The 27,212-nt window shown below is 44.5% G+C and overlaps 1 protein-coding gene across 2 annotated transcripts in view; it reads left to right on the top strand.

Annotated features, from left to right (window-relative positions):
- LOC146286474 (glutamate receptor ionotropic, kainate 2-like) overlaps positions 1-27,093 on the top strand; it is a 61,300-nt gene extending 34,207 nt beyond the window's left edge. For both annotated transcript variants that reach the window (XM_084700021.1, XM_084700022.1), the window contains exons 7-16: positions 7,738-7,881; positions 8,793-8,900; positions 9,428-9,541; positions 10,167-10,373; positions 10,790-11,013; positions 14,459-14,577; positions 15,669-15,886; positions 16,453-16,678; positions 24,606-24,856; positions 25,386-27,093. In XM_084700021.1, the coding sequence (XP_084556147.1) occupies positions 7,738-7,881; positions 8,793-8,900; positions 9,428-9,541; positions 10,167-10,373; positions 10,790-11,013; positions 14,459-14,577; positions 15,669-15,886; positions 16,453-16,678; positions 24,606-24,856; positions 25,386-25,550 (1,776 nt within the window). In that variant the 3' untranslated portion in view covers positions 25,551-27,093. The remainder of the gene's footprint in view (positions 1-7,737; positions 7,882-8,792; positions 8,901-9,427; positions 9,542-10,166; positions 10,374-10,789; positions 11,014-14,458; positions 14,578-15,668; positions 15,887-16,452; positions 16,679-24,605; positions 24,857-25,385) is intronic.
- Positions 27,094-27,212: the final 119 nt, after the last annotated feature.

Raw genomic sequence — 27,212 nt, forward strand, 5'->3', positions numbered from 1 at the left:
AAACAGCTCCCCCAAATGGAAAACGACGTTACATTAACTCTGTAGTACCTACCCTTTCTGTTCAGAGTTAATGTAACGTCGTTTTCCATTTGGGGGAGCTGTTTTTGTATTGGGGGGAGGTGAACAAGTCATCCGATTTGGGCGGAGTTAACTCGTATTCGGGGGGGAGTGTTTTCATTTGGGGGATGTACTCATATTAGGGGGTGTGATTTGCACTTCAGGGCCACCGTAGAATATACTTTGGCATTGACAGATAACACCTCAGCAACACCTGTTATGCAGTCAAAACTTGATTTTACATCGCCAGTGCAGACAGTGTTGGAAGGTGATCTTAAAAAAAATATTGCAAACTAGATTGCAGGAAGAGATGCTACTGCTGCGTACTGTAGATTCCTGTGATGTCATGTTTAACTTAAAGTTAAGCTTTTGTGTTATGCACATATTGTTTGGTAACTAAAGATGAAGGAAGGTTACATTTGGTTACAGGTTACACGTGTTACTAAAATGTTAAGTATTAGTAGGCTGTTTTAAAAAGGTAAAAGGCTAAACTGTTCCTAGTTTGACTTGTATTTGATTATTGAAAGACTTTCCTTTCTGTTGTCTATCCAGTCAAGGTTTATTGGGATTGTAAGAAGTAATGCATTACATTACTTATTCAGTAATTCAATTACTTTTCAGACAAAAATTACTTTTAAATTACAAACGTAATTTAAATACAATATGGATGAAGTAATTAGTAATAAATTGAAGTAACTTACCCAACACTGGATGTGACCCTCCGAAATACCTCTTCTTTGACCTCCCCCATCCCTCAGCCTCCTCACCAAAAGTTAAAGCCAGCGGCTGCTCCTCTGCACCAACAGTTGAGCGGCAGGGGGTTGCCGAGGCAACACAATCCCCACACCGTGAAGGATTGATAGTGAGAATTACGGAATGAAAGAACAAGGAGGACAAGGGAGGCTGCCTGTGGTCACTTGACAGAAATGCTTGGAGCTCATCCACCACTGTTGGCCTTGTGTTGGTTTATGTTCATCTTCCATAATGAATTTGCCTTCCATAACCTGGCACATAAAACAAAGCATATCTCTGGCTCTCAGTGGTAGGATGAATTAAGCGGGACCTGTGTTAATGCAAAAAAGAGTAGAGACACAACTTACAGCAGTGGGTGTATAGGCATGTGTGTGTACTGAACAATTTGTGGGTGACATATTCCATCGCCGTACTCTCCCACCCCTGCCGGCCACCATTAACATCCCTCACTGCTGTCACGACATTGCACAACACATACATTCACCTCACCAGACTAATGGTCCCAAAACCCCTAGCAGACCAATCAGTACAATGACCCTCCCTGTCTGTGTCTGACAACGGATACAGCGTTTCTACAGCAACGGTAAAAGCAACACTACCTTCCCACTTGTATTGTACACAGCACAGCACGGTAAAGACGACCCCTGTTGGTATCTTCCAGAGGAGAGACTACCGTGCGTAGTCTCTACAGACCGGTGTACAAGGAACACTGGCTGTGGCCGCCTTTCGTGTACACAGATGGTGGGAGGGAGAGAGAACGAGGGAGGGAGAACGAGGGAGAGAGAGAAAGAGAGGAGACAGGAGGAAAAAGGGCTCATCCTTGCGTTGACAAGCATGGCTGGGAGCTGGAGGAAGAGAGCAAGGGAGGAAAGGAGGGAGAGGAAGAGAAAGAGTTCCTGTTCGCTGCTGTAACAGCTGTGCTGTGGTAGTAGGTGGGTGGGAGGGGGAGGGGGGCGGGGGTTCTGGGATAGCTTTCCCTAACCCTGGACATCTTCGGGCGGGCAAGGAGAGAGACACTGGCTGTAGCTGTGTTGCCATGACTGTGCCCTATCCCTGTCTCTTGGCCACGGCAACAGAAGCGAACCAACGCTTTCTCCCCTCTGGTTGTCGTGGCAACTGGCGCTCTATTACACTGCCCCCCCCCCTCTTATGCCCCCCTCTGTGACTCTCCTCTCTTCTCATCTCTCCTTCATCTTCCATTCCCGGTCTTGGTCATCTCTACCATCATCCATTTAATCAACCATTCACTCTGCCTCTCTCCTCGGCTCTGCATTGGTTTCCTCCCCTCCCCCCATCCTCTCATCTTTTCCCCATGTTGTCCCTCTTCTTTAATTCACTTCTCTCTCCCACTCCCATTTTTGTACCTTCCTTTGATCTCCCCTCCTCTCCACTTCCCTCGTGTCCCCTCTCTTCCTCTCCTCTCCCCCTCATCTCCTCTCCTCTTACCCTCCGCGCCTCTCCTCTCCCCTTCCTCTCCCCTGCCACACCAAGCGCTTGTGGCGTTACAAAACGCCTCGAACACCGGATCCAGGCTGTGGAGAGCCCGCTAACAGGATCGGATTCACACAGCTTCTTTTCGACCATTATGTCACTCTGATCTCTCTTTCTCTGATCCCGGTTGGCAGGGGGAGAGCCTTTTAAAAGCAGCCACCGCAGAGAGCAGACACCCGGCACCCCGTGACGCCTAATGCCAGCTGGGCTTGGCACTGCGTCCGCGGTATTAGCAATGAACGCAAGGCCGGAACCTCAGTGTGCAGACGCTGAGTGAAGAGCAGAGAGAGAGATAGACAAAGACAGTCGAAGCCTTGTGATGGTATCTTAGCGTGTGTGTGTGGGGGGAAGGGGGGGAGGGTGGGGTGGGGGTGCAGGAGGGGTAGGAGAGGGTATAAAACAGAGTGGCTTGGCATCATCTTTCTCACTTTTCCGAGGTGCGCGGAGACACACTCGCACGCCTCCTCATACAAATCCCACACACTCAGACGTTGCCATGGTCATCGTGTCATCATGTCATCATGCCAGGGGTATTAGGTCTGTAATGGATTTTGCAGTCAAATAGCCTACAGCTCCATCATTCGAATATAACCCCCCCTCCCCCCACTTCTCTCTCTACACCCCTCACTCCATCCCTCTCTCCTCATCTTACCACCCAAGAGCAGTCATTGTCATGCTTGATCATGAGTGTTTGTCTGGCCTAGGGCTTCCTTGAGATCGGCTGATATGCTGCAATACCTTTGGGGTTGGAAACAGACACAGACACAAACATGGGCAAGCAAGTAGGCAGTCACCCTCTCGCAATAAACACACCCGCACACATACACACATACACACACACACAGGCTGCCCACTGAGGGCAGGTACCCGAGGTTTAATTAGAACTGTACATTTTGCTCACATTTTGCTGTGTTTTAAAGTGCTCACTTTCCGTCTCCTGTAGTCCCTTTTTTCTTTCACTCCCTTTCTGTCTCTCATTTGTTTTAGAAGTGAGTACAGAACGGCCCTCAGAGGAGGTGGGGGAGTGGACGAGTGGAGTGGGCACCTGCTAACCTCACCCTGGCTACTCCTGGCTGGATGCTAATTAATATGGAAGGGAGGCCGTTCTGTTAAATGCCCTCTTAATCAGACACAGGCCAAGCAGCATGGCACTAATTGGGAAAAGCTCGGAAGTGGGCAGTGCTGCCAACAACACAAAATCCCCGGAATATTCTGGATAGCTGGGCGCAGGAACTCGCGAACCCTTTTTTTTGGTCTGGATTTACATTTACATTTAGTCATTTAGCAGACGCTCTTATCCAGAGCGACTTACAGTAAGTACAGGGACATTCCCCCCAAGTAGGAAAGTAGGGTGAAGTGCCTTGCCCAAGGACACAATGTCATTTGTCTCCCTAGTCTCTCTCTCCTTCTCTATACCCCTTGCTACCTCTATCACTCTCTACCTCCATCTGTCTGCCCGCACCCTCTACCTCTGTCACTCCTTTCTCTGTCTCTCTGTCTGTTTTTTCTTCTTTGCATCTTTCTCACCCTTGAGCCCTAACTTTTATCCTTCCCCTAATGATCTTTCTTGCCTCACCTCTGACAAAGTATCTTTAGATTTTTTCTCATCCACCCCTCCCCCTTTAGTTTTTCCATAAATTCACAAAATTGTAATGCCTCTTTCTCTACCTCTCCCTTGGGCCCTCTTCCACATTTTCCAAATGAAGAATTCTTGAACATCATCGACTTTTACTGCCGTATAAGTGGTGCCTGACACAGCCATAAAACCTCAACACTGTAAAGAGAAACAAGGAAAAGAAATGCATGGGGGGGGGGGGGGGGTGAGAGATCACTGGCATGAAAACGAGTTCCTGTCACCCCAAGGCTGTTTCCCGCCAAAACGATCTGACATGGCCAATGGAAGGATATCTCTTTCACTTTCTCTCTCCCTCTCCTTTCCTCTGTTATTGGCTAAAAGGCCTGAAACAGCTTACATGCCCCATAATTCACATCCATCATTGTTCGAACATCCTGTTTCCAAAGATAACCCTACACAGGCTCCAGTACATAAAGAAGCATCTTGATGTATAAAAAAATAATAAGGTTGGTATTTAGATGAACACCCCGAGAGAAGACTTGAAATCTTAGGAAAGAAGTCTTACACCTGCTTCACCAAAATATTCCCCTCAGAGCTGTACACAAGAGGTAGAGAGACTTTAACTCATGACTATTTAATAAGGCTGTTCCATTGACTTCTCGCTGTCGTGTGTGTGTGTATATGTGTAGTGTGTTTGTTTCTCCTCGGATACGTGGACTGGTGTGCGAGGGTGAATTTCAGGTCAGCAGTGATCTCATAAGATGCATACCCATGCACATTCTCATTCTCTAGCACGCACGAACACACACACACACACACACACACACATGGGCTATGTAAGCCACCCCCTTTCCTGTCCTTGGGGGAAAATGTGTGTGTGCATGGGTGTGTATTTGAGGGCCGGTTAGGGGGGTGGAGGTTTGCTGTCTTATCACAGGAATTATGGAATTATGCAGAGGTGCAGAGCTGTTTAGCAAACTGATATGGTAAAGGGGGCAGGATACACACAAATACCCACACAGGCGCATACACACATTTATGCCCAAAGACACTCATGAGAACATATGAATACATACAGTCTTGGCATCTCAGTGGATTTGTTGTTCACCCGTTCTAAATGAGGAAATGGCACAGCTAAGACAAATGTCAGTCACAACTTTGCTGTGTGTGAGTGAAAAAGACCGAGCGAGACAAAGAAGGACACTTACAGACAATGGGAAGACTAAACATTATGTTTGCGATGTGATATCACATACTTTTATGTGATACTTTAATTAGGTTTCCGTTATCCAGAACTTGCTTAAATGGAAAGACCGAACGGAATAACAAGAAAAAAACTTAAATAACAAAAGAAGTTTAAAAGACAAAAGGAGAAAAGACAAAGAAATTAGCCAGGGTATTTACCGGGACTCTTATCACTCGTTCAAGAGAGAAAAGGAAAAGATGGAAACAGAGACGGAGAGACAGAAGCCAACCAAATGCAGGCCAGTCTTTCACTGCCACAACCCCTCATCTTTTTCCCCAATCACACAAGCCTTGGGCTTGGGTTCGAATCCAGCCTGGGCCATGTCCCCCCCTCTCTCTTCCTTACATTTCCTGTTACTCTTAAATATTTCTGTCCAAATTATGCAGGAATGCCCTCAGAACACATACATAAAAAATCCAGAGGAAGTTCCCAAATATGGGCATTGCAGCAGAGACACATAAACCCATCCTAACACAGTCGTCTAAAATGCCCAGACTGATCTTCACCATCTCCAACATCTAGCTTCAGCCATCTAACTAATTGCATCCCTATTGGCCCTGTAAGTGGAAGTGCTATCCTGTGGGCGAGCCTGTGAGATATTGCCATGAACAGGAACATCAGTCAAAACCAGCAGTATGCAGCCCCGGGGTGGGGTGACCGTGACAGAGCGTCACAGTAAAGACATTAGAGCTTCCTGTTTTCTTCGCTGCCTGTTTCTGGCACCGTGAGCTTAGGGGTAACTGTCCTGGGCAGTGTAAAAAATGGTGAGCTAAATATGGACATGGGTTTAATTCAGGCAACATCAGGGTTTGAGTTGAGGGAACAGGGGGTGGAACAGGCACAGGGGGTGGAGAGGGACTTGTTTTTCTGAGTATGCATTACATGCGTGTTTGCGTATGTGTGTTTGTATGTGCGAGTCTAGTATCTAGACACCCTTGCCGGTTGCCAAGTGTGTGTGCATGCTCAGATTTATATAAAGTCTTAGGTGTAGCCTTGTGAAAGCTCCCACTCCCCCCTCCATAATGTCTGCCCTCCCCGCCCCTCCGCTGTGGCCCGGGATCGGTTTCACTCAGGGCACTTAAAACGTCCTCCAGGCCCGACTCCCTTCTCGGTAATAAATATCACGATTGGTCCTGGATTGTTTTTAAATTGAATGCAATCTGCCAGAGCTGTGAGCCATCATTTTTTGTGAGCACCGCCCCCCCCCTCCCACACCCCTCACCCTTCACCCTCACCTCTCCCTGTGTCTCCGTCGTTGCGCACCGACTTGATGTGGAGGCAGCGGTTTGTGGGCGCGCCGCTACTCTGATGCAATTCAAAGTCTGACATGAAACGGGAGCTTTGGGAGCCGTCTGTCTGTGTGTGTTTCTTTTATTTTGTGGCCCCCGAAATCCTGCGTCTCGGGACTCACGTCGTCTCTATCTGTCTCCTTTTTGATCTCTCTGCCTCTCTTCCTCTGTAGTCGTTCTTTCTTTTTCTCTCAGTCCCTAATACACACACACAAACACAAAACATTGCATAACCGTCATACACTTTGAAGTGGCCTCACAGTGATACAGGAGTGGCAGAAACGACGACTGTGTGTCTTTCCATCTCTCCCTCTGTCTCCCGTCCCCCTGTCTCTCTTCCTTCTTTTCTCCACTGTACAGGGAGATGTCAGAGTGTTGGAACTCCTATTTTCTTCATGGATGGTATCAAAAAGGGCAGAAGAACCTTGAAGTGTGTATGTGTGTGTGTGTTTGTGTGTGAGTGTGTGTCTGCAATCCATCTGTGTGTATGGTTGTGTCTGTCAGTCAGTAATTTCCACACTCCACACACTCATATGACAATCAAACAACAACAACACCGCACATGATGGTGATGTCATTGGAACAGAACACCAAAACAACTTCAAAACAACTTTGAACTGAACATTGTCTTACAGATTATGTAGCAGGTGTAGAGTCAAGGCATGTATTTAATGTGTGATTCTGGTTGTGACTGGCAGTGCTGCCTATGTGCCATCTGCACTGGTGCCCGCTCTGCCCTCTCGCTCCAGGGAGCAGGGACACCATCAGGGGCCATTAGTCTCCATGGTGACAGGCTGGCTGGCCAGATCCCAGGCTAGCCGAGGCTACGTTCAAGGAGGCTCTCTTATTGGCACAGACGGCGCCCGCGGTGTCATTGGCCGGTTCTTCTTTATTTCTCCGCTCTCTGATCATCTCCACCATGATTGGAGGATTGGAGGGAGGATCAGACAGTTCAGCTTTGCCATTGAAGAATCGTGAATGCTTATGATTTGGCTCAGTATTTGACGTCCAACACAATGTCATAATCGTACTTCATAGCTAATGGCAATGTTATGACAGGGCTGGTCTGTGCTAACATTCATACAGTCATCCAACTCCTCCTTGATGTCATAACAATTTAATTCAGTACAATTAAGTGTTTTTCTTGTAACACACTTAAAGTAATTAATGGTAGTGCTTTTTACCTTTGATTTAAAAATTAAGCCACAGATAACGACCCTACTCTTTATCGACAAACGTATAACAGAAACCTAATTAAAGTCAGGTCCCTTCCATAAAAGATTGCAGAACAAGAAATAAATAAAACTCTCTCCCCTCCACAACAGACGGACGCAGCGCTGATGTACGACGCCGTGCACGTGGTCGCCGTGGCAGTGCAGCAGGCGCAGCAGATCACTGTGAGCTCGCTGCAGTGCAACCGCCACAAACCCTGGCGCTTCGGGGGGCGCTTCATCAGCCTCATCAAGGAGGTACGCCAACGCCGTGACAGTCCCCTCCTCTCCCGGCCCTCCTTCTCCTCCGAACCGCCAGCGTGATCCTGATCGACCTCCAGGGGTCATGACTCAGCAGACCACACCTAGTGTCCACCCACAGCTGTCTCGGCCCCACACAATTGTATTTCTTTCTTTCTTTTGCTATTTTACTGTCTTTTGTTTTCCCCTGTGGTTTACGTGTGTGTTTATGTGCGTCCGGGTTGTTTGATGTGCAGTGTTGCGCACACGTTTGTGCATTTCTACACATGGGTCTCGCATGGGGCAATCTATCTTTCTATCTAGCTATCCATCCAACGACCGGTATATCAAAGGCTCTGTGTATCCCCCCCCCCCCTCCTTCTCACTCTGCTTGTTAGGGGGGCATTGATTTAGCTTTGTAGCTGCTGCTGCTTTCATTGTGTAGATGGATGTATCGTTGGAGGTAATTTGCGGAATGAGACATTGTACTGACTATCCCCACCCTTCCCCTAGTCCTCAATTCGTGCTCCCCGCCTGTCTCCCTCTCATCCTTCGCTCCTCCCGACTCATCCACCTTTTTGCTTTGAAGTGAGACTTGAAACGCAGTAAACTTCTAGTGTAATGAACTCTTATCTGTCAAAGCCTTTTCTCCATTGTTCTGTGCAGTGTTTAAATTGAGACAGTGCAGAGAGAAGAGAGAGAGAGAGAGAGAGAGAGAGAGAGAGAGAGAGAGAGAGAGAGAGAGAGAGAGAGAGAGAGAGAGAGTGGAGTTTTGATGTACGCTTGAAAGGGTATAAGATGGTATATGACTAATTGAATGATACATCCTTTGAGTGTTCCAACTTTGTGTGTTTTTGGGGGGTTTGTGTTCTTGTTGTGTTGGTGAGTAATGGAGGGGTGTGTGTGTGTGTGTGGGCTCTGTATCGCAGGCTCATTGGGACGGTCTAACTGGACGCATTCTCTTCAACAAGACCAATGGATTAAGGACAGACTTTGACCTCGATGTGATTAGCCTAAAGGAGGACGGACTGGAAAAGGTGTGTATTTGAGTGTTGTATGTGTAATAACAATGTGTAACATTATTTTAGGTATGAGAATTTGTTTAGAATTTAGTTAAGGGGTCGGATTTAGGTGTAAGGCCGGAGAGGCTTGAGTTTATAGTTCTGCAGGTGCAAATTAACTACTGTTCCAGACGAATGTCTGAGTGATGAGGGACAAAGGTGTTCAGATTATTCAGATCTACCAAAACAGCCCTACATCTGTAAAGGATTAGGTTTATGGTTGAGGTTTGAGGTTTTTAGTTTGAGGTTAGGGTCAACGTTTAGAGGTTTAATTCAAATATCAGAATAGAAAAGAATAGAATTGATATTATTTTGACTCCAAAAGTTAAAAAAAAATGTGTATGTGCTGAACATGAGTATTAAGGAGGGTGTCCAAGGACAAGTGTGTGTACGTTTGTGTGTGTTTGTGTGTGTGTGGTTGTCTAGTAGGCATGTGTTTTTGCCACCACAGCTGTGTGCAGCACGACTGAGTAAGGACCACACGCCTGTTTTTTTTCTAACAGATTGGAACCTGGGACCCCCCCAGTGGTCTGAACATGACAGAGAAACACAAGAGCAAGACAAGCAACATCACCGACTCTCTGGCTAACAAATCCCTGCGCGTTTCCACCATACTGGTACTACACACACATACACACACATACTTTTAAAGGAACAGTAGAGCAATTTCGACACTAGCCAAGACAACACAATGTTTCTTTTCCTAAGCCTTCCAGCTTTTTCCTTTCTCTTGACAACTATCTCCCGTGTATCCTGTTATTCTCTCACTCCTTTTACTCACCTCTCTCTTTTTCTCTCTCGTTAATTCCACACCTACTTGCTCACCCTCTAAATCGATCAATGTCTCTCTCTTCCTCCCTCCCTTTTCTTTTCCTTTCCCTCCCTTTCTCTCTCCTTCTCTCCCTCCCTCCCTCCCTCCTTCCCGTCCTCTCCATCCCTCCCTTCCCTCATCTTTCCCTCCTCCCCTTCTCCCTCCTCCCTCTCCTTCCCCCTCCCCTCTCTCCCTCCCCCCTCCCCCTGTTTCTGTCTGCTTCCCCCTCTCTCCCTCCCCCTCTCTCTCCCTCCCTCTCCTTCACCGCTCTGTCTCCCTCTCTTTCTCCCCTCTCCAACTGCCCTCTCCCTTTCTCCATCTCCGTCTCCTATCTCCCTCTCTTTCTCTCCCTCCTTCCCTCCCTCTGCATCCCTCCCCCCCTCTCCCCCTCCTTCCCTCCCTTCCTCCCCACGTGTCCTTACACTCTTCAGGAGGAGCCGTACGTGATGTTCAAGAAGTCGGACAAGCCTCTCTACGGGAACGACCGATTCGAGGGCTACTGCATTGACCTGCTGCGGGAGCTGTCCAACATCCTGGGCTTCCGTTACGAGGTGCGACTGGTGGAGGATGGCAAGTACGGCGCCCTGGAGGAGAGCACCGGGCAGTGGAGCGGTATGGTGCGCGAGCTCATTGACCACGTGAGTTAGCTCCATGCACACACTAGAGGATTGCACGCGCACACACACACACTCACATACATACACAACCAGCAGACACACCAGGAACACACACACCCTTTGCTCATTTAAACCCCCACCATGTTGGAACAATCGATTAGTGGGCAGAGTCATTCTTGGATCAAACCCACTTCGCAAGTGACACAGCTAAAACGGATTGGGAGAATCATTTCCTCAAAAACACCCAAATATTCTTAACTCTCATTCTCAGCAGAATGAATGCGCTTGGCGACTCGCTTATCATGCGATCCTTCACCATCTGTCATTGGCCAGCTCCAGCTGTTGACAGATACCAGATCTTATTTTGATTTGTTGTAATGTTTTTCCCCTGGCCACTGATTGGTGGACCTTTCCCTGCTTTCTCTTTTTCTGTGCAGAAAGCCGACCTGGCAGTTGCTCCCCTGGCCATCACCTATGTGCGCGAGAAGGTCATTGACTTCTCCAAGCCCTTCATGACACTGGGGATAAGTATTCTCTACCGCAAGCCCAACGGAACCAACCCTGGGGTGTTCTCCTTCCTCAACCCTCTCTCGCCCGATATCTGGATGTATATTCTGCTGGCTTGCTTGGGTGTCAGTTGTGTGCTGTTTGTCATTGCCAGGTAACACGCACTTCCTTCCCTCCTTCACCCTGCCCTGCCCACGCACTGTCCCTCTCCTTCTCCTTTCCTCCCTCTCTCCCCCCCATCTTCCTCCCTCCCTCTCTCCCTGCTTACACAAACAGACAGCGGAATTTGTCCCCAGAGCGCCAGTGTGTGAAACTGAGAAACAAGCTAGTTTGCCTTCTGGAAAGCTCTGACAGAGTTTGAATGTGGTCAGATTAAGACAGTGTAAGAAACATGCCCCGAAAGCTACTTTAAGACTGCCCTCAGCTGGAGTATTATAGTGTTGACAGCTTTAGTTAGCCTCAGGCAAGAAGGACCCTGTCTGCATGGCCTGTCTGCATAGCCTTTTTCCATCTCTGAGTGAACCTTGGACATTGTATGTTGCTGGGTTTACTTTTATAGGTGCCATATATAACACAATTTCTGGAAACCCCATGTTGACCAATTACCTTTGTTGGCCAGCACATTTGCAGAGACTTGTTTTAGTGTACTCCCTCTGCAGCTGTTACATAGGGTATACTTAGGCTTGGTAAGTAAAGCACTGCCGCTCATGATAGCTTGTACGCATGTTCAATGCAGAAAGGTGTTAAGTTAACCTCTGAGCTCTCTTACGGCAACCGCCTTTGGTTGAAGCCTGAGGGTTTTGTTGTTGATGCACCTTTCGCTGATGTTACCGGCAATACGATCACTTGCAAGAGAAGCAGCAACTGTAACCTAAGTTAGATCAGAATATGCCCATTTGTTGTTCATTTCAAGACACATTGAATTAGTCTTGTATGTTTTAGTAAGCCACAGCATTTACAATATGTTGCTGTACACACTCGTAGAAGCCTTATGGAACAGTCCTCTAAACTATACAAACAGCTAAACATTTTTCAATTGAAAATTTCTTCTTGAAAAGCAGTTTTTGTTTGATGGAAAAACATTATTCACAGGTTTCCACAGATTTTCTTCACCACATTCATCTCTTCCTCATTCCTTAATTAGCTTCATTGGATTCATTCGATTGTCGAGCTTCAGCATTTGGCGTAGTACATTTCAGTGTACATTTTGGTTCTGATCTATAAAAAATGTGTTCCACAGGAGGCAGTATTGTAAGCACTGCCAGAAATACAGAGCCCCCTCCCCTTCTCCCAACCCAACCCCACACCACCCACACCACCCCCGTTTTCAACACTCCCAAAAAAACACCCCTTTTCCGTTTTTTCATCTGCTGAACATCTCATTTTTGCACTCTGTGAATTGATCTTTTGTTTTGTGTGTGCTTGTTCTTGGAACAAAGCCACTCAAAAGTGTTTCATCAACCAGAGCAAACATGTCCATTCACCTCAAGATTTCCAACTTCCACATCGACGACATGCTCATGTAACCTCTTTAGGCGGTTTTATATAAGGAAAGGATCCAAGGTGATGGGGAGATATATATAAATGTTTATAGCTACATGTTTGTAGAATGTGTGTTGGCACCATGAGGACATGTACATAGTGGATGAGGCCATCTCCTCGTCCCTATGACTTTCCCTTTAGCCCCATGTCTCCTTAGATGCTCTGGGAGAAGCAAAGAAACAAATCTATAAAGGCCGCCACAGTAATTGAATCTAGTGAACAGCGGAGGGAGTCTGTTTGCCATTGTGGCAGAAAATGGGAGGGAAAGATGAGGACAGAGTGAGGAAAGGAGGAGGAATCTTGTTATTATTCTGTGTGCTGTCTGACATGGCCCTTGTGTTCTGTGTGAGGGGGTGACCTTACCCTGGCGTGCTGCACATAGTCTTCCTGGTGATCAGTGTACGAAGCATGACCCAGATGGACATAGCCAATAGGTCACACGGTGGATTTCTTTCTCTCTCTCGCTTTGTCTTTCTTTGTGTCTTTCTCTTTCTTCTTCCATCCTATCTGTCCTCTGTCTTTGCTGCTCCCTGCATTTGTGTATGTATGTCACATTAGTGAGAAAAAAAGGGTTTTTCTTCTCTTCCTCTAGTCTCTTTCTGCCTTTCTCTTTCCCTCCCTTTCTTACACAGGTTCACTTACATATATACTGAATGATTTACACAAACACACCGACTCCACACATACATGCATTCATGAATGCCGTAGTTGGCACACACCCACACACGCACACACTGCATTCCACACAGAGGTGCTACACAGGCACATTGTGTAGCAACAGTGTCCAGCAGCTCCAAGGAGACCGAGCTTATTGACATTCCAGCAAATCAGGGCGGCCACATAGGGCTGACAGGAAGACTAACGGTGTGTCATGACTGCCATGTCCTCCAAGATGGTCCCCACAGGGATTTGTACCAGGAAGAGCAGCCGTGGAGGCAACACAATACGAATGTGCGCTTGAAATCCACCGATTCACACTCCTTTACTGCTAGTAATGGAGAACCTTAATTAAGAATGGTGTTATGATGATAGGAAAAACAACCCCCAACCACACACAGATAAAATGCATTATTTGTGCAAGACACATATGGGGAAAGAAAGTAACCTTTTAAGGAATCGATTTGTGACGTTTTGAGTCTTCTTCTTGGAACCCCATGGGTGTCGCCACAGCTGTGTTATAACAGTCTGTTTTATGAGCCTGAACAACATCTTATGCTGATCTATTTACATTCAATGTGTGAGTGCAGCCTGTTGACACCAGACAACATTTCCCAGTCCCCCCCACCTTGGTACGGTGTCACTGCTGCCCTCATCCACTTCAGCACAAACTCAATCAGCTCCTGATGCTAAATGCTAACACAATAAGGCTGTGCCACCTTCGCTTAGGATAATAAATGAGAGAAATCCCCAGGTTGGCTTGAAGAGACAGAGAGGTAGGTAGCAAGGGAATTATGGGGACAAGGAAAGGTAAGGGGTAGGAGGAGAAAGGAAAGGCTGTGGGGAAGGAAGAGAATAAATGGAAGGTTTGGAGGTGTGTAGGGTGGAATAGTTGGGTTGGGTTCAGGTGGAGGGGTGACTAGGAGGCAGTAGGGATCTCTCCGTTATGGCAACCAATAGGAGCAGCAGTCGATGAATCACAGCGGACTTTAAAATATTATCACAGCCGGAGATGTTATCACAGAGGACAGCGTTATTTCACTCCATCGATCGCCTCCCTCACAATAAACTGGAATCATTTGAATATGTCAATATGTTGATCTGGACAAGGTGAATGATTTGTTTTGCTCACCGTGAAGAGTACAAGCCTAGGGGTGGTTGTGGGGGTGGGAGGGGGGGGGGGGGGGGCGTTGAGAGGGAGGGGGGGAATCAAACAGCGTTATATTGCTTTTGTTTCCCTCCGTAACCTTTCCACAAATTATTCTGGATGCTTTTATCACCTCCCTACACACAGCCAGACACATTGTCTTGTGTGAAAGATATACATATTTTTTATCCGTCCCATTAATTGACCTGCGCCTGTGTTTTTTGTTTGTTTGTTTTCTTCTCTCTCGTCTCAGGTTTAGCCCCTACGAATGGTACAACCCGCATCCATGCAACCCGGACTCAGACGTGGTGGAAAACAATTTCACACTCCTTAATAGTTTCTGGTTTGGTGTTGGGGCTCTCATGCAGCAAGGTAGACACTTCCGCCTGCTGGTGCTGTGGCTCCCCATGTCCCACTGTCTCTAAGAGGGTTGTAGCACGGTCATACCCAGGCCCCGCCTGGTGCATTCTGAGGCCTCTGGGAGTGTATAGAAGAGGGTTAGTTGTACAGTTGGGGTTCATTTGAGTTAGAACATATATATAGACATCTATATACATATAGTATTTATTTAAATAACATATGAACCTATATGTATATTTATTTTGTTTAGCAAGGAAAGCACTGTAGTTTGACTGTTAATGTAGATTCAGAGGGGATGACAGTGGGGCAATTTTAGTTTTAGAATCCAAACAAGCCAAGTTCAAGCTGCCATACAAAAGGCAGCGGTAAGTTTTGGAGGCTAACACCCATTTACATTTAAATTGGTTTCTCCAGTCTTGAGGCCAAAGCCTGAGGACCAGTGTGATTATTTAAAGACATAATGGCTGTGAAATTTCCCAGTGCCTCCGTAATAGTTCAGTTTGACTAGTCAAGTTCTCATGTACCGTAACTGATAGAAACTTTATGTCCGATCATCTAGTACGCATTTTATTTTTTATTTTGGAAGAGGGGGAACATGTGGTAGCTCATGTTTAAATACCATGTCATATTAATCTCTATATAATATTCCTCATTGCATTTCCAGATACAACAGTTGTTGTGGTGTTTGTCTTATCATGGTCTGCTCATTACATTTGACATGTCTAAAGCTCTCAGGCTTCCCAATAGGCAGTTACAGCAGTTAATTACATTTAAAATGGCTTAGGCCCAGCTGTTGTATCCGAACCCAGCCTACAGCAGCAAAGAACAACACTACCCAGAGTTCTCTTCTCTTGCCCGTGGCCTTTCAACCCCCCAGAAAACAGTGGTATATGGAGTCAGGATATGAGGTTACTTTGGATACATGAATCTCCGACCCAAACCTATCTATTTCCATGACAATCCTTGAACCTTTAATATAAATCTCTGCATGCACGCATGTGAAAAGTGGTGACTTGTGAGTTTGATAAATGTCGGGGAGGCCGGCATCCATGTTGTCTGGGTGTCCGTGTGCTGTGCTTTATCTTCTCGCTCATGCTGCCCAGGCTCGGAGCTCATGCCCAAGGCCCTGTCCACCCGTATCGTGGGGGGCATCTGGTGGTTCTTTACCCTCATCATCATCTCCTCCTACACCGCCAACCTGGCAGCCTTCCTTACCGTGGAGCGGATGGAGTCGCCCATCGACTCAGCTGATGACCTGGCAAAGCAGACCAAGATCCTCTACGGAGTGGTGGAAGAAGGGTCTACCATGACCTTCTTCAAGGTAACTCCCTGGGCCACCCACAACTGGAGAAGCCCATGGACTATGGATATGTTTTTTTCAGTGAGAGCTTGCGTGGTGCTTTCGGAGGTTGAAGAGATCTCCCAAACTCTGCAGGGTACCTGGGTGTTCACAGTGTGGAGTCGGTCAAATATGTTTTTTTTTTCATGCTTTTTATGTCCTATCCTTCCTTTTCTAAGAGGCCAAAGTTTTCAATCCAATATCTTTTTTATAACAAATTACAAGAAAATAAATGCTGCATTTCTGAAAGCAGACCCGCATGCTCTGTTGCAAGAATAGTGGTCTCCTTTTATCCTTCAAGATGAAAGCTCCATCTACATTTTATCATCACGCTAGGCTCAATTATGACCTATGAAATGATGATAACTTTTATGTTTTTCCAGCATTATAACATTGTTAGGACACTATTATTATTAGTATTAGTTTTCATATGAATCATATTATGATTATCATTTATTTAATACTAAATAGTTTAGGTCACTGTTATATTTTAAGAAAGAAAACGATTCAAGTCTTACTGCTTGTACACCTCCTCTCCTTATCTGTAGAAGACCAAGATCTCCACCTACGACAAGATGTGGGAGTTCATGAACAGCAGAAGACACTCTGTGATGGTGAAGAACGTGGAGGAGGGGATCCAGCGCGTCCTCACGTCTGACTACGCTTTCCTCATGGAGTCCACCACCATTGAGTTTGTCACGCAGCGCAACTGCAACCTTACGCAGATAGGGGGTCTCATCGACTCCAAGGCCTACGGAGTGGGAACGCCCATGGGTGAGTGTTTATGTAACTGAGGGTGTGTGTGTATATGTAAACAATTGTGTGTTTGTGTTTGAAAGGGTTAAATTAATGGTTAATTGCATGTTCAAATGGAAAGGTTAATTAACTGTCGCTGATGGATTCATGGTCAGGCAGGTAGGATTACATGATGTGTAAATGAAAGTATTAATTTCAGATTTATACCATAGGTTATGGAAAGGTGTTGGGTTCAAGGTTCAAGTTCAGGCTCTGTAAAAACTTTATTTTTTTAAACTACGATACTAAACACTCTTGCTCTTCTTCTTCTAGTAACATTTTTGAGACACGTAAAGCCCTTCTTAATCCCAACAATGGGCCATGACCTCACCCATTAATGAAAACTCAGGGCAAGCTGTCAATGTAAAAAAAAAGGGAACTCAATGCAACATCACTGAGGTTGGTGCGGTCACGATGAAGCTACGCTGATTATCACCCCACCCCCTCTACAGATCTACAACCGCAAGGACCTTACACTCACCAATCACCTCTGCTAAAAGCCATCAAAGCACAGGTGGAATAATTCCCCTCTTTCCCATATGGACCTGCCCATTGCTAATGAGTAAGGGGTGGGGTGGGGGCTATGGGTCGGCAGGCAAACTTGGTGTGTGTGTGTGTGTCAAGTCAGTTTATTTATAGAGCACATTTAAAAACATTTTTAAAATGCCGACCAAAGTGCTGTTCAAAGTGATCAGATACGGCAAAACAACAATAAGTAGAAACAACAAACAACACAATCACAATAAGCATGAGTGACCCTAAACTGACTCTAAAGCCAAAGAATAAAAATGTGTTTTAAGACGAGACTTAAATGTCTCAGGATAGGGGATGACCTGATCAAAATAGACATATTTTGATAGATAGTTTATTCCACAGAGTAGGGGCCACAACTGAAAAGGCACGATCACCCTTTGTTTTCATCCGAGTCTGTGGAATGGCTAAAAGGAACTGGTTTGATGATCTAAGGGGCTTGGAAGTGTGATACAGCATACAGTGTGTGCGTGGGCTGATAGCACCAGCTTGCTACACTAATGCAAAACCATGTTCTGCTCTGCTGTATGGTCCCCTTGTGAGTCCCTGGGGTGAACTGAGTTATGGTCATGCTCTCAACCACTGTAATGAAAAGTGTGACTGTGCCCATAAGAGCACTTTCCTCTTCTCTTCTTTACCACATGTACGTTTCAATCATCATACAAGCATCAAGCATAAAACAAAGCAATAACCATGACAACAATGAGAATGTTGAGGTAAATTTCCCCAACCACTTCTCATTGGCCAGTGGGATTTATATTATATCAACCAGCGCAGTGCCCTGTATTATCAGACCCTGTATTATCATTGTTTTGACCATGGAAAGAAGAGGCCCGAGTGTTGTGGGCCGACATTTACTTTGCACTGACCTCCAACCAAAGTTGAGGATCTGCGTCCCTGGCAGAAGGCACTGAATTTTAAAAACCCACCGAAGTTTCCTTTTGTCTGCTCGTATCACTAAAGTAATGAGACAACTAGCTATATTTTAGTATGTTTTACTGTTCTCAATGTATGATATTCGATTATAACCAAATGCATGGATGTGAGCAAAACAACTGCTGCAATGCATCTAAATGTAATGTAAAACTTGTATTATTATTTAATAGATGCATCTTTCTAATTGCCATTAGATAGGAGGGAAGATTACTAGTGCACACAGCACAACATATCGTGTAAGTTTTAACACGTTGCATAAAGCTTGTACCAAAGACACTCGATGAAAAAGTTGTTACTTTTTATTATTACAGCATGTTTGTGGCTAATGTAATGCCTGCTTATCGCAGCACAGCATAGCACATGGCAGCGATCTGACCGGCAAACGAATTAGGCTATATAAACAATTAAGTCGTTTTCAAGCCATCCAGTGAAAGGGTGTATTGTTGACTTGTTGTAGCACACGAACATAGCACATCTTGCACAAATCCACCTAATTATTTAATATTTTAGCAGCGGGACTTCTCAGCAGTTCTCCATTGAATTGAATGATATCCCCGATATACCGGAAGTGCAAATACAACGGAAGTGCGAAAATATGAAGAAAAATGTGGGCGGGGCGGATCAAGGGGAATAGTTTAGCTTCGTTTTGCGCCTAGAATCATACCTAGCCACAGTAAATTGTAGAGCTAGCTAACTACTAGACTTCTACCTCGCATTTTACAAAATTATTTAGTGATTAAAGAGTTTCTTGTTTCAAGAACTTCATGCAAATATTGCTTTTCATTATGGTGGATTATTACCTTGATCCGTATTGCTGTATAATGAGGATTGATCATGTTATATGCGAGTGACACTGACTATTCAGTAAAATATGTGCTATTGCTGAGGTCAACCCATTAAATGTGCCTTCTGGGCATAAGAGTGACCCAGGTGAATTGTCTTAGAAATAAAAGACTTTTCTTAATGTAATGCAAAAGTAACTTAATGCCTTACTCTTTACAGCAAGAATGTAACTCGTTACAAGAAATGTAACGAGTAACTGTAATGAGTTAGGCTACTTTAAAAAGTGGCCTAACGTTACCCAACTCTGTTAGTAAATCATAGTAAATGGACATTTATTAAGTTTACTTCTTGAAGTACTTACATTGATAAAAAGTGCACTTGAAAGTATTCCAAAATATACTTTAGGGTAGATGTACTTTAGGAAGTATAGGCTACTTCATGAACTGAAAGTGCAGTACACAGGCTACTTTACAGTATCCAAAAGTGAACCTCAAATACACTATAAGTGTACTTTAAAGTGTACTAAATGACCAAAAAAGTGGGCCAATTCAGTTTACTTAGTACAAAAATAGTATATAAATAAGTAGACTATACTTTAAGTGCCATGATAATAGTAGGCCTATACTTTTTATACTTAAGTATACTTACAAATTCAACTTGAAGTATACTTCTTTTTTGTATTATTAGACTACTGGGTAGACCAGGGGCCTGTACTATGAATCAAGATCAACATGCTCTGGATTACTTTCAGTTACCCGGCTACGCGAAGCCTAACAATCGCATTCACGATAAGCGGTACTACGACGGCGGTTATCAATTCTCTAACTCAACCCAGATCTTTCCAATCTAGAGACGTGCGCATTCACATAAAGGGGCGGTGTTTGAACCGTATGTCCAATTGCAGACATGGACGAAACAAGAGCCGCATATTTCACGGAGGAGGAGCAGACAATCTTACAAACTTTGTCTGCTCCTCTTGCGTGAAATATTGTAATACAATCATATCAGGAATACAGACATATAATATAGGCAAAATTCAACAAAGTCGCTGCAGCCAATCTGGCAGAAAATAGCAGCTGTAAATGCGTAAACTACATGACTTATTGAAGATGTGATCATAATTACACGTGTGCATTCCACAACGTTAAACTTTTGTTGCTGTATTATTTTAGTTGCAACCCTGCAGTGGCAACCCTGCAGTGGCAAACGATTGTGGGAGCAAATAAAAAATAAAACCATAATTCAAAACGGTAAGCCAAAACTACATATTTTAAGGCCAACAAGTACAAGGCTGAATTGCCTGAACTCGTCCCTTTTTTAGGATATCTATCAGGGTCACCCCATGATGGAAGGAGTGGAAGGGGGCATTTCTTCAGACCCTGGTGGCAGCAGGTTGGAAGCCCAGGCATATGTATGTTTCAAGTAGCCTAATCTATGTGACCATGTTCATTCAACAATTATTTATGAATATTGTAGGAGTGAAATGTATTACTGTTCTCTGCAGTGACTGTCGTCCCACTGTGCCATACAGAGGTAACAGTGAAACTAATAGTCATACGCCAGTATGTATGCCATATGTGGTTGCTGAATATTGATCCAATATACCATTTACTTTCTCATCCAGGTCCTAGAACACACACAGAAACTGTGTCTGTCCGCTTATTTTGGGGGTACACTTTTGAGTTATATTTACCACTTGCAACACAGATGGTGAGAGTGTGTGAACGTGTGGCTGTGATTAAAGTGTCTGTGATAACTTACTAATGGTGGTGGTCTCAACATAAGACACAAGTCCTTAAAGTGCTCATTTCAAATATGACTCAATTGATTAAATTGCTATGGTGTTAAACTCAGCAGGAATAGGAACGTCTTCCTCCCCCTGAGCCTAGGGCCTCCACTTCAAAGCCAAGACAAAGACACAAGGTATAAGCAATGAACCTTGTAATAGTCAAATGGATATCTTCAACTTTGACCAAGTGTGCCTTGGAAAGGGACAATGTTCTTTTGTATTAGGTTGGAGCAGACAATGTGAGGGGCCCTGTATTAAAAAAAAACCCTGGAGCTCGATTATTGCAGGCTTTTAATTAAAAAAAACAAGGCTGGAGACAGAAAAACTGGAATATGAGAAGAGATAGTAATTGACTGAATGAATGACACTCAAATTAGTTACACTGACATATTTTTCTGTATTCCTAGGGAAGGAAGAACACATGAGGATGTATTTGTTAATCTTTGTTTTACGTTTTGGTCTTTTTAATACCTTTTTGTGGCTTTCTTGTTGTGCCTTTTGAATCTTTTCTGGGGGTTTTCACCACTTATCTCTTTCAATGTCCTAAAAATGCTATAAAAGTGAATGAAACATCAAAGAAAGTAGTGAAATGATCATTTATGTATTACTTGTGAAGAGCTTTGTACAGATACCCATCGTTCTTCTTGATTTGAAAGGTTTTGATTGGGGAAAAAAAACAAATTTCTGATATGGAAATGATTAGAAAATGGCTCAAAGCAACCCAAGGACAACAGAATGGGTTAAGTTGTAAAATATGATATCATTTGCATACGTTTCCAGAAGGGAAATCAGAACATTGAGTGAAAAACCTTGTTTCATTTTGTCAACATATTAGAGTCCAAAGTTTTTACAAAGGGCACTTTGGAAATCTCTTTTTCATCACGACATTAATCAGATTATGGTGGCAACAACCATTAAAGAAAATCTGTTGCAAATAGTGGAGCAGACCTTGTTCTTGCTCAGGTTCTCTGCATCAACCACACTATCAAAGTACCCATAGCGAAATAACGAAACGATATGCATACAGTCTGTGGGACTGTGAGTGCACAGCTTCAATGTGTAGCATTGGCCAAATACGGCTCAAGAAGCTGGCAATATATGTAATTCCCTCTGCTAAGAACCTATATCTTTCAGAAAGATACTGATGAGGAAATGCGAAAGGGTTTTGTCAGTCTCTAAATGTTCTGTTTCTTCTGAGCGCACCTCTGACTATCCGCGTACCAAGCTCCATAGGAACTTCTATGAACGGTGACGACATTATCGTCAAGAATGAGTTAGTGGGCGGGGTTTTTATACCGGTTGATCTCTGATCTCCATCTTAACCTGCTCCCGACCAGGTTAGCCGTTCAGCATGTGTTACCATGGCGATCTACCCCGGTAACAAGTGATCCACCGTCGCAGTACAGAAAACCATGGGTTGAACCAGAAGTTACCTCGCAAACGCCAAATCTTGATTCGTAGTACAGGCCCCAGGAATCAGATCTGTTTGAAGATGTCATCACATTAGTTTCTATGGCAAGTTGTCATTGGCGCATTGAGGCTTGCACGACTAAGAAATTATCAGCGCCATGTTGAACTTCGAGCTGTCTCCCCACCTTGAAGAAAAGGCTCAAGACGCACATGTTGTTGCTTGCTTTTTTCCACAGGTATCACATTGCTTCTCTACAGACTGGTAAAAATTAAGAGCAAGCTTTAAGAAGTCCTAACCTTGCAATGCTATAGTCACCATTCAAACCAATTCCCAAAGCACAATTTTATCAGGGGTGTATGCTATCGACATGAATTGCGATTACATTAATATTTATTTGAGGTCAGACAACACGGGGTTGATGGATGTCCGCTTGTGTCGAACTTCTGTTGTGTATTTGCAGTCTGTCTATGGCACTGTTTTCGTATTCCGAGCCTAAATCAAATCAAATCAAATTTATTTGTATAGCCCTTTTTACACGCAAGCATGTCACAGAGGGCCTACCTCGTCGTATCCATCTCTCTGAGGACCCATGCTATTAGCATTTATCTTAGGCCGATTTTGTTAGGTCGTTATTATTAATTATTTGAAATATGAGCTGGAAGAGGATCAGGGGAATATAAAACTTGATGGGAACCGTGAACCTTGTTTTGCGCGAGCGCCCATTCAGATTCAACCACCTTGTGCACTTATAGTAAAGCTCTCTCTTGGAAGTCGTTTTGATAAAAGCATCTGCTAAATGTATAGGCCTAAATGTAAAGACGCTAGAGTAGGACGAAGCAAAGTTGATTAGATAGTTGTGTAGCGGCAACGCTCCTGTTACCCAGAATTCCCCGCAGCAAGCTGAAAAGGTTGAAGGTTTAAACTTAGTTAGATAAGCATTGTTTGGAGTTGTGTTGTTGTGTTCGTTCTGTTTTGATGTGTGTAATGTGATGGTCTGTAGTTTTGCTACAGGTGTAATTTTAAGCGCCGGTAATGTCTGTAGTATTTGGATACTGATTACAGCATCTGAATTGTGTGTTTTGCCCATGAGTTGCTTTGAATGAACGTGTTAAATCATTTAAACTGAATTAGGCTTTATTCATTATTTTATTATTGAAAATGTTTTCTTTTACAGAAAAGTGATATTAATAAAAGTCATGTTTACCGGCAAAGGACAGCTATATATATCTTGTACATTTGGTACTGGAAATTATTACAATTATTACAATTATTTGACGGTTAATTGATGTTAATGGAAAAAAAGTAATTTAATGGGTGTAATCTGGCGTCCCAGTTGCCAGATTGTTCCGGCTTTTTTACACTGTCTTTTTTTATTACAGTGTACGAGTCTTTGGATCATTTTTCACGTGACCTGCTCAGTAATGGTAGCTATAGGAAACAGAAAGGATTTGTTTACCTTATTCACTTTTGCGTGACTGCTAGGTTTAGTATAGTAAGACGTGAATGAGATTTGTTCACAAGTTATAATTACAGGTTTTGTTATTTGTTATTTATTTTTTTCTCTCGGCCACGAGAAAAAGAACAAATCACTCTCTGAGACTACTCATTACTCCCGAGTCATACAAACGATTCATTCAAATTGAACGAATCGTTCACGAACGATACATCACTTGTGAACAAAGTACAGGTCCCCCCCCCCCCCCCCCCCCCCCCCCCCCTGGAAGGACATCTTCAACACTTCCATGCCCACTTTACCCCTCTACAAACCCCTTTGGAAAATTACAGAAACACGCCAACATGAAGAAGCAAGGTTCCCACAGGAGATAATCTTATTTCTGGGACAGGGGTAGGCTACATGTAGCGGACCGGACTTGTATGGAACGGCTGTGGGATGCTGGGAGAAGGCAGTATCCTATTCAGGCACTCTGCAGCCATTACTCTGCCTTTGATTATGAAAACACCCGCTGTGTCTTAATGTGCTGTCGCTAATTCTTGCGTCCTCCCACTGTCTACGGATTTGTGGAGTTACTCATTGCATCACACGCACACACACATTATTCACACACCCCACCGGAAGCCTCTGTTTACGCACACCATTTATGACACGCACACACACACTGGTAATTCATCTAACTCTATTGGAGCTTTGCTTCTCCCAACACAAAGCAAGACTGTCGCCAATGACTTGTGTTGTAAGCTTGGCAGGGGAGAAAAAGGGATGGTAATTTTGGAGTCTGTCTTTCAAGATGGGGATTAGTTTAGAATAAATAAGGATTTACAAGGGAGTCTATCAGCGCTGCAGACAATAACATGTCAGGTTATGATCATCTGCATGCAAGCTAGTTGATTCACATGCCCACCAGCCAATGCTATAGATAGCCACCAAACAATTCCATTTATGTAAATTTCCGAATTTTCAGTTCTTCCTATCTCCTATCTCCTCTTGTCCCCCATAGGCTCTCCGTACCGAGACAAGATCACCATTGCCATCCTGCAGCTTCAGGAAGAAGGGAAGCTGCACATGATGAAGGAGAAGTGGTGGAGGGGGAATGGTTGTCCAGAGGAGGAAAGCAAGGAGGCCAGCGCGTTGGGGGTGCAGAACATCGGAGGCATCTTCATCGTTCTGGCAGCAGGGCTAGTGCTGTCTGTGTTTGTGGCTGTGGGGGAGGTCCTGTACAAGTCCAAACAGAACGCCCAGCTTGAGAAGGTAAAGGAATAGAACATGGGTTTTTATATGTGGTCATCACAGTTTGTTAACCAGCCAAACAAAGATGCGCTTATCGTTGAGCTATCCAGGAGACCAGTGCTGCACTCCATTTAGCCGTGACTGATGAACTATACTACAAGGCCATCTTTCAGGAATGTGCAAATTAGTTTCCCGACAGCGTAACGTTACCTATCTGTTTCCTGTTTCATCTTCCCTCTCCTATTTGAACCCCCCCTGCTCCCTTTTCCCTTCTTACTCACCACCCGCTCTCCCTCCCACTTCATCTCCCTACTATACTCTCTTTCATCTCCGTCTCTCCCCTCCCTCTTTCGTACCACGGTTCTGTCTTCGTACATCCATCCCTTTTCTTTTCTCTCTTCTCGTTTTCCTTTTACATTACGCCCCCCCCCCAACCCCCACTGATTTCTTATGCACACATCCCCGTCTCCTCTCACTATTCCTTCCTGTACTCTTCTGTCTACCCACCTCCTCCCTCTCCCTCTTCCCGTCGCTCCCCCACATCTCCCAGAGGTCCTTCTGCAGTGCCATGGTGGACGAGCTACGCGTGTCCCTCAAGTGTCAGCGGAGACTCAAGCAGAAGCCACCGCCACCTGCCATCGTCAAGACGGAGGAGGTGATCAACATGCACACGTTTAACGACAGGAGACTCCCCGGGAAGGAGACCATGGCGTGAGCTCTGATCATGCCACTCAATACCAATTCCAGTCAGTTGCCGGAGGGGGGGGGGGGTTCCTGGGGGAGGAGTCAAACAACGTTGACATATGACCACTAATAAAAGGTAATCGGTCAAGGACTGCTTAAACACCACCACCCAACCCCCCGCTCCCCACTCCCCCCCCCACCCCCACCACCCCTACAGGTTAGTAGACAGATGTTTCCTGTGGAAATATAGTGTGAGTGTGACTTCAGGCCACCACTACGTCTCTTCACTGTGATGGACTTTCTGGGAGGGACCTTTGAAGGTGACAGAAGGTGACATTCTGAGATCTGTGAAACAATTTGTTCTCACCATTTCCATCCAGGCCTGTTTGGACTGGCTTTTGTTCACACATATACACACACACACATTTGCACTCACAAATACACAGACACATGCACACACCTATGCGGAGCAGGACACTGTATCTTGGCCAGTTACAACCCAAGAAATAAGTTGATGTTGGGATTTTCGTTGATGTCGGTTATACTTCTGTCAGATCTCCATATGTGTGTCCCTGTTGGTATCTCTAGAATCTTTCAGAATAATTGTGGTCAAGACTGAAGTACCATATATCATGAAAAAGAATGTTACAAAGTGCCAAACTGTTGCATAAGAAGCTGGTGTATAAATAAATTGATATTTGTCCGACACTTAAGGTACGTGTATTTAGTTTGGAATCATTGATGTTGAATATTTCTTGTTTTCTTCTGTGTTGCCTTTATTGTGCCAAAGTTCTGCCATTGTAAAGAACTTCTGTATCATGCCTTTCACCTTTACTTTGAAATGCCACAATACATGGTGTAAAAAATGCTATCATCCCAACCACTCCCCAAGGTCCACTATTTGAAGTCTACATCAACTGTCGAAAGGCAGGATTTTTACAAAACAAAATGTTTGTTTTTGTACAAGGACACGTTTTGTAGTACTATTTCTATCTATCATGGTAGCCCCCTTATATGAATATATGTAGCGAGTTTCAACTCGAACAACTATCTTCGTCCCGTCCCCCGTCCCCCCAAACCCATGGTTTAAGTTCTATCCCGGGGCCCCTGACTTCTGGTTGGTCCCGTCTCCCTGCTCTCTGTTCTGGGGCCACACTGCCTGCAATGTGGGGCCCTGTTCTGTTCAGTGAAATGGCAAGCATAGCTGGTAGATTTATATACCGCCCCCCCTCTCCCATCTCCAACTTCTAAGGGATGTCTTAGAATATATATATCTCTCTTTCAGGAGCCCTTCCCAAACAAGGGAATAGTAAACATTTATTAAAGTCAATGTTTCCTGACAGCCTATTGGCTACTTGTGCTCTAGGTGAATGAATGTAGACAATTATGATTAAAAAAAATATATTTTTTATAAGAAATGGAGGACAGTTAGTTTGATTTATGTTGTTCTACCAGTACTGCTTGTCATTTTAGAACAGGCTAGACTCAGTGTTGATGACTTATTAATTGATGGAGATTCATTTGGAAACCTCGAAAACTGTTGTCAAAACGAAGATAAGATTTATTTGATGCATTGGTGCAAGATTTTACATAAAAAAGTATATCATTAAAAAACATTATGGTTACTTAATTGTCTTCAACTCTTTGATATTAATTTAACAAATGTTTGACAAAAACCTATATATTCACTGGC

This window comes from Hypomesus nipponensis, chromosome 6, assembly GCF_054491055.1.
Source record: "Hypomesus nipponensis isolate SF chromosome 6, ASM5449105v1, whole genome shotgun sequence".
NCBI classification, from domain to species: domain Eukaryota; kingdom Metazoa; phylum Chordata; class Actinopteri; order Osmeriformes; family Osmeridae; genus Hypomesus; species Hypomesus nipponensis.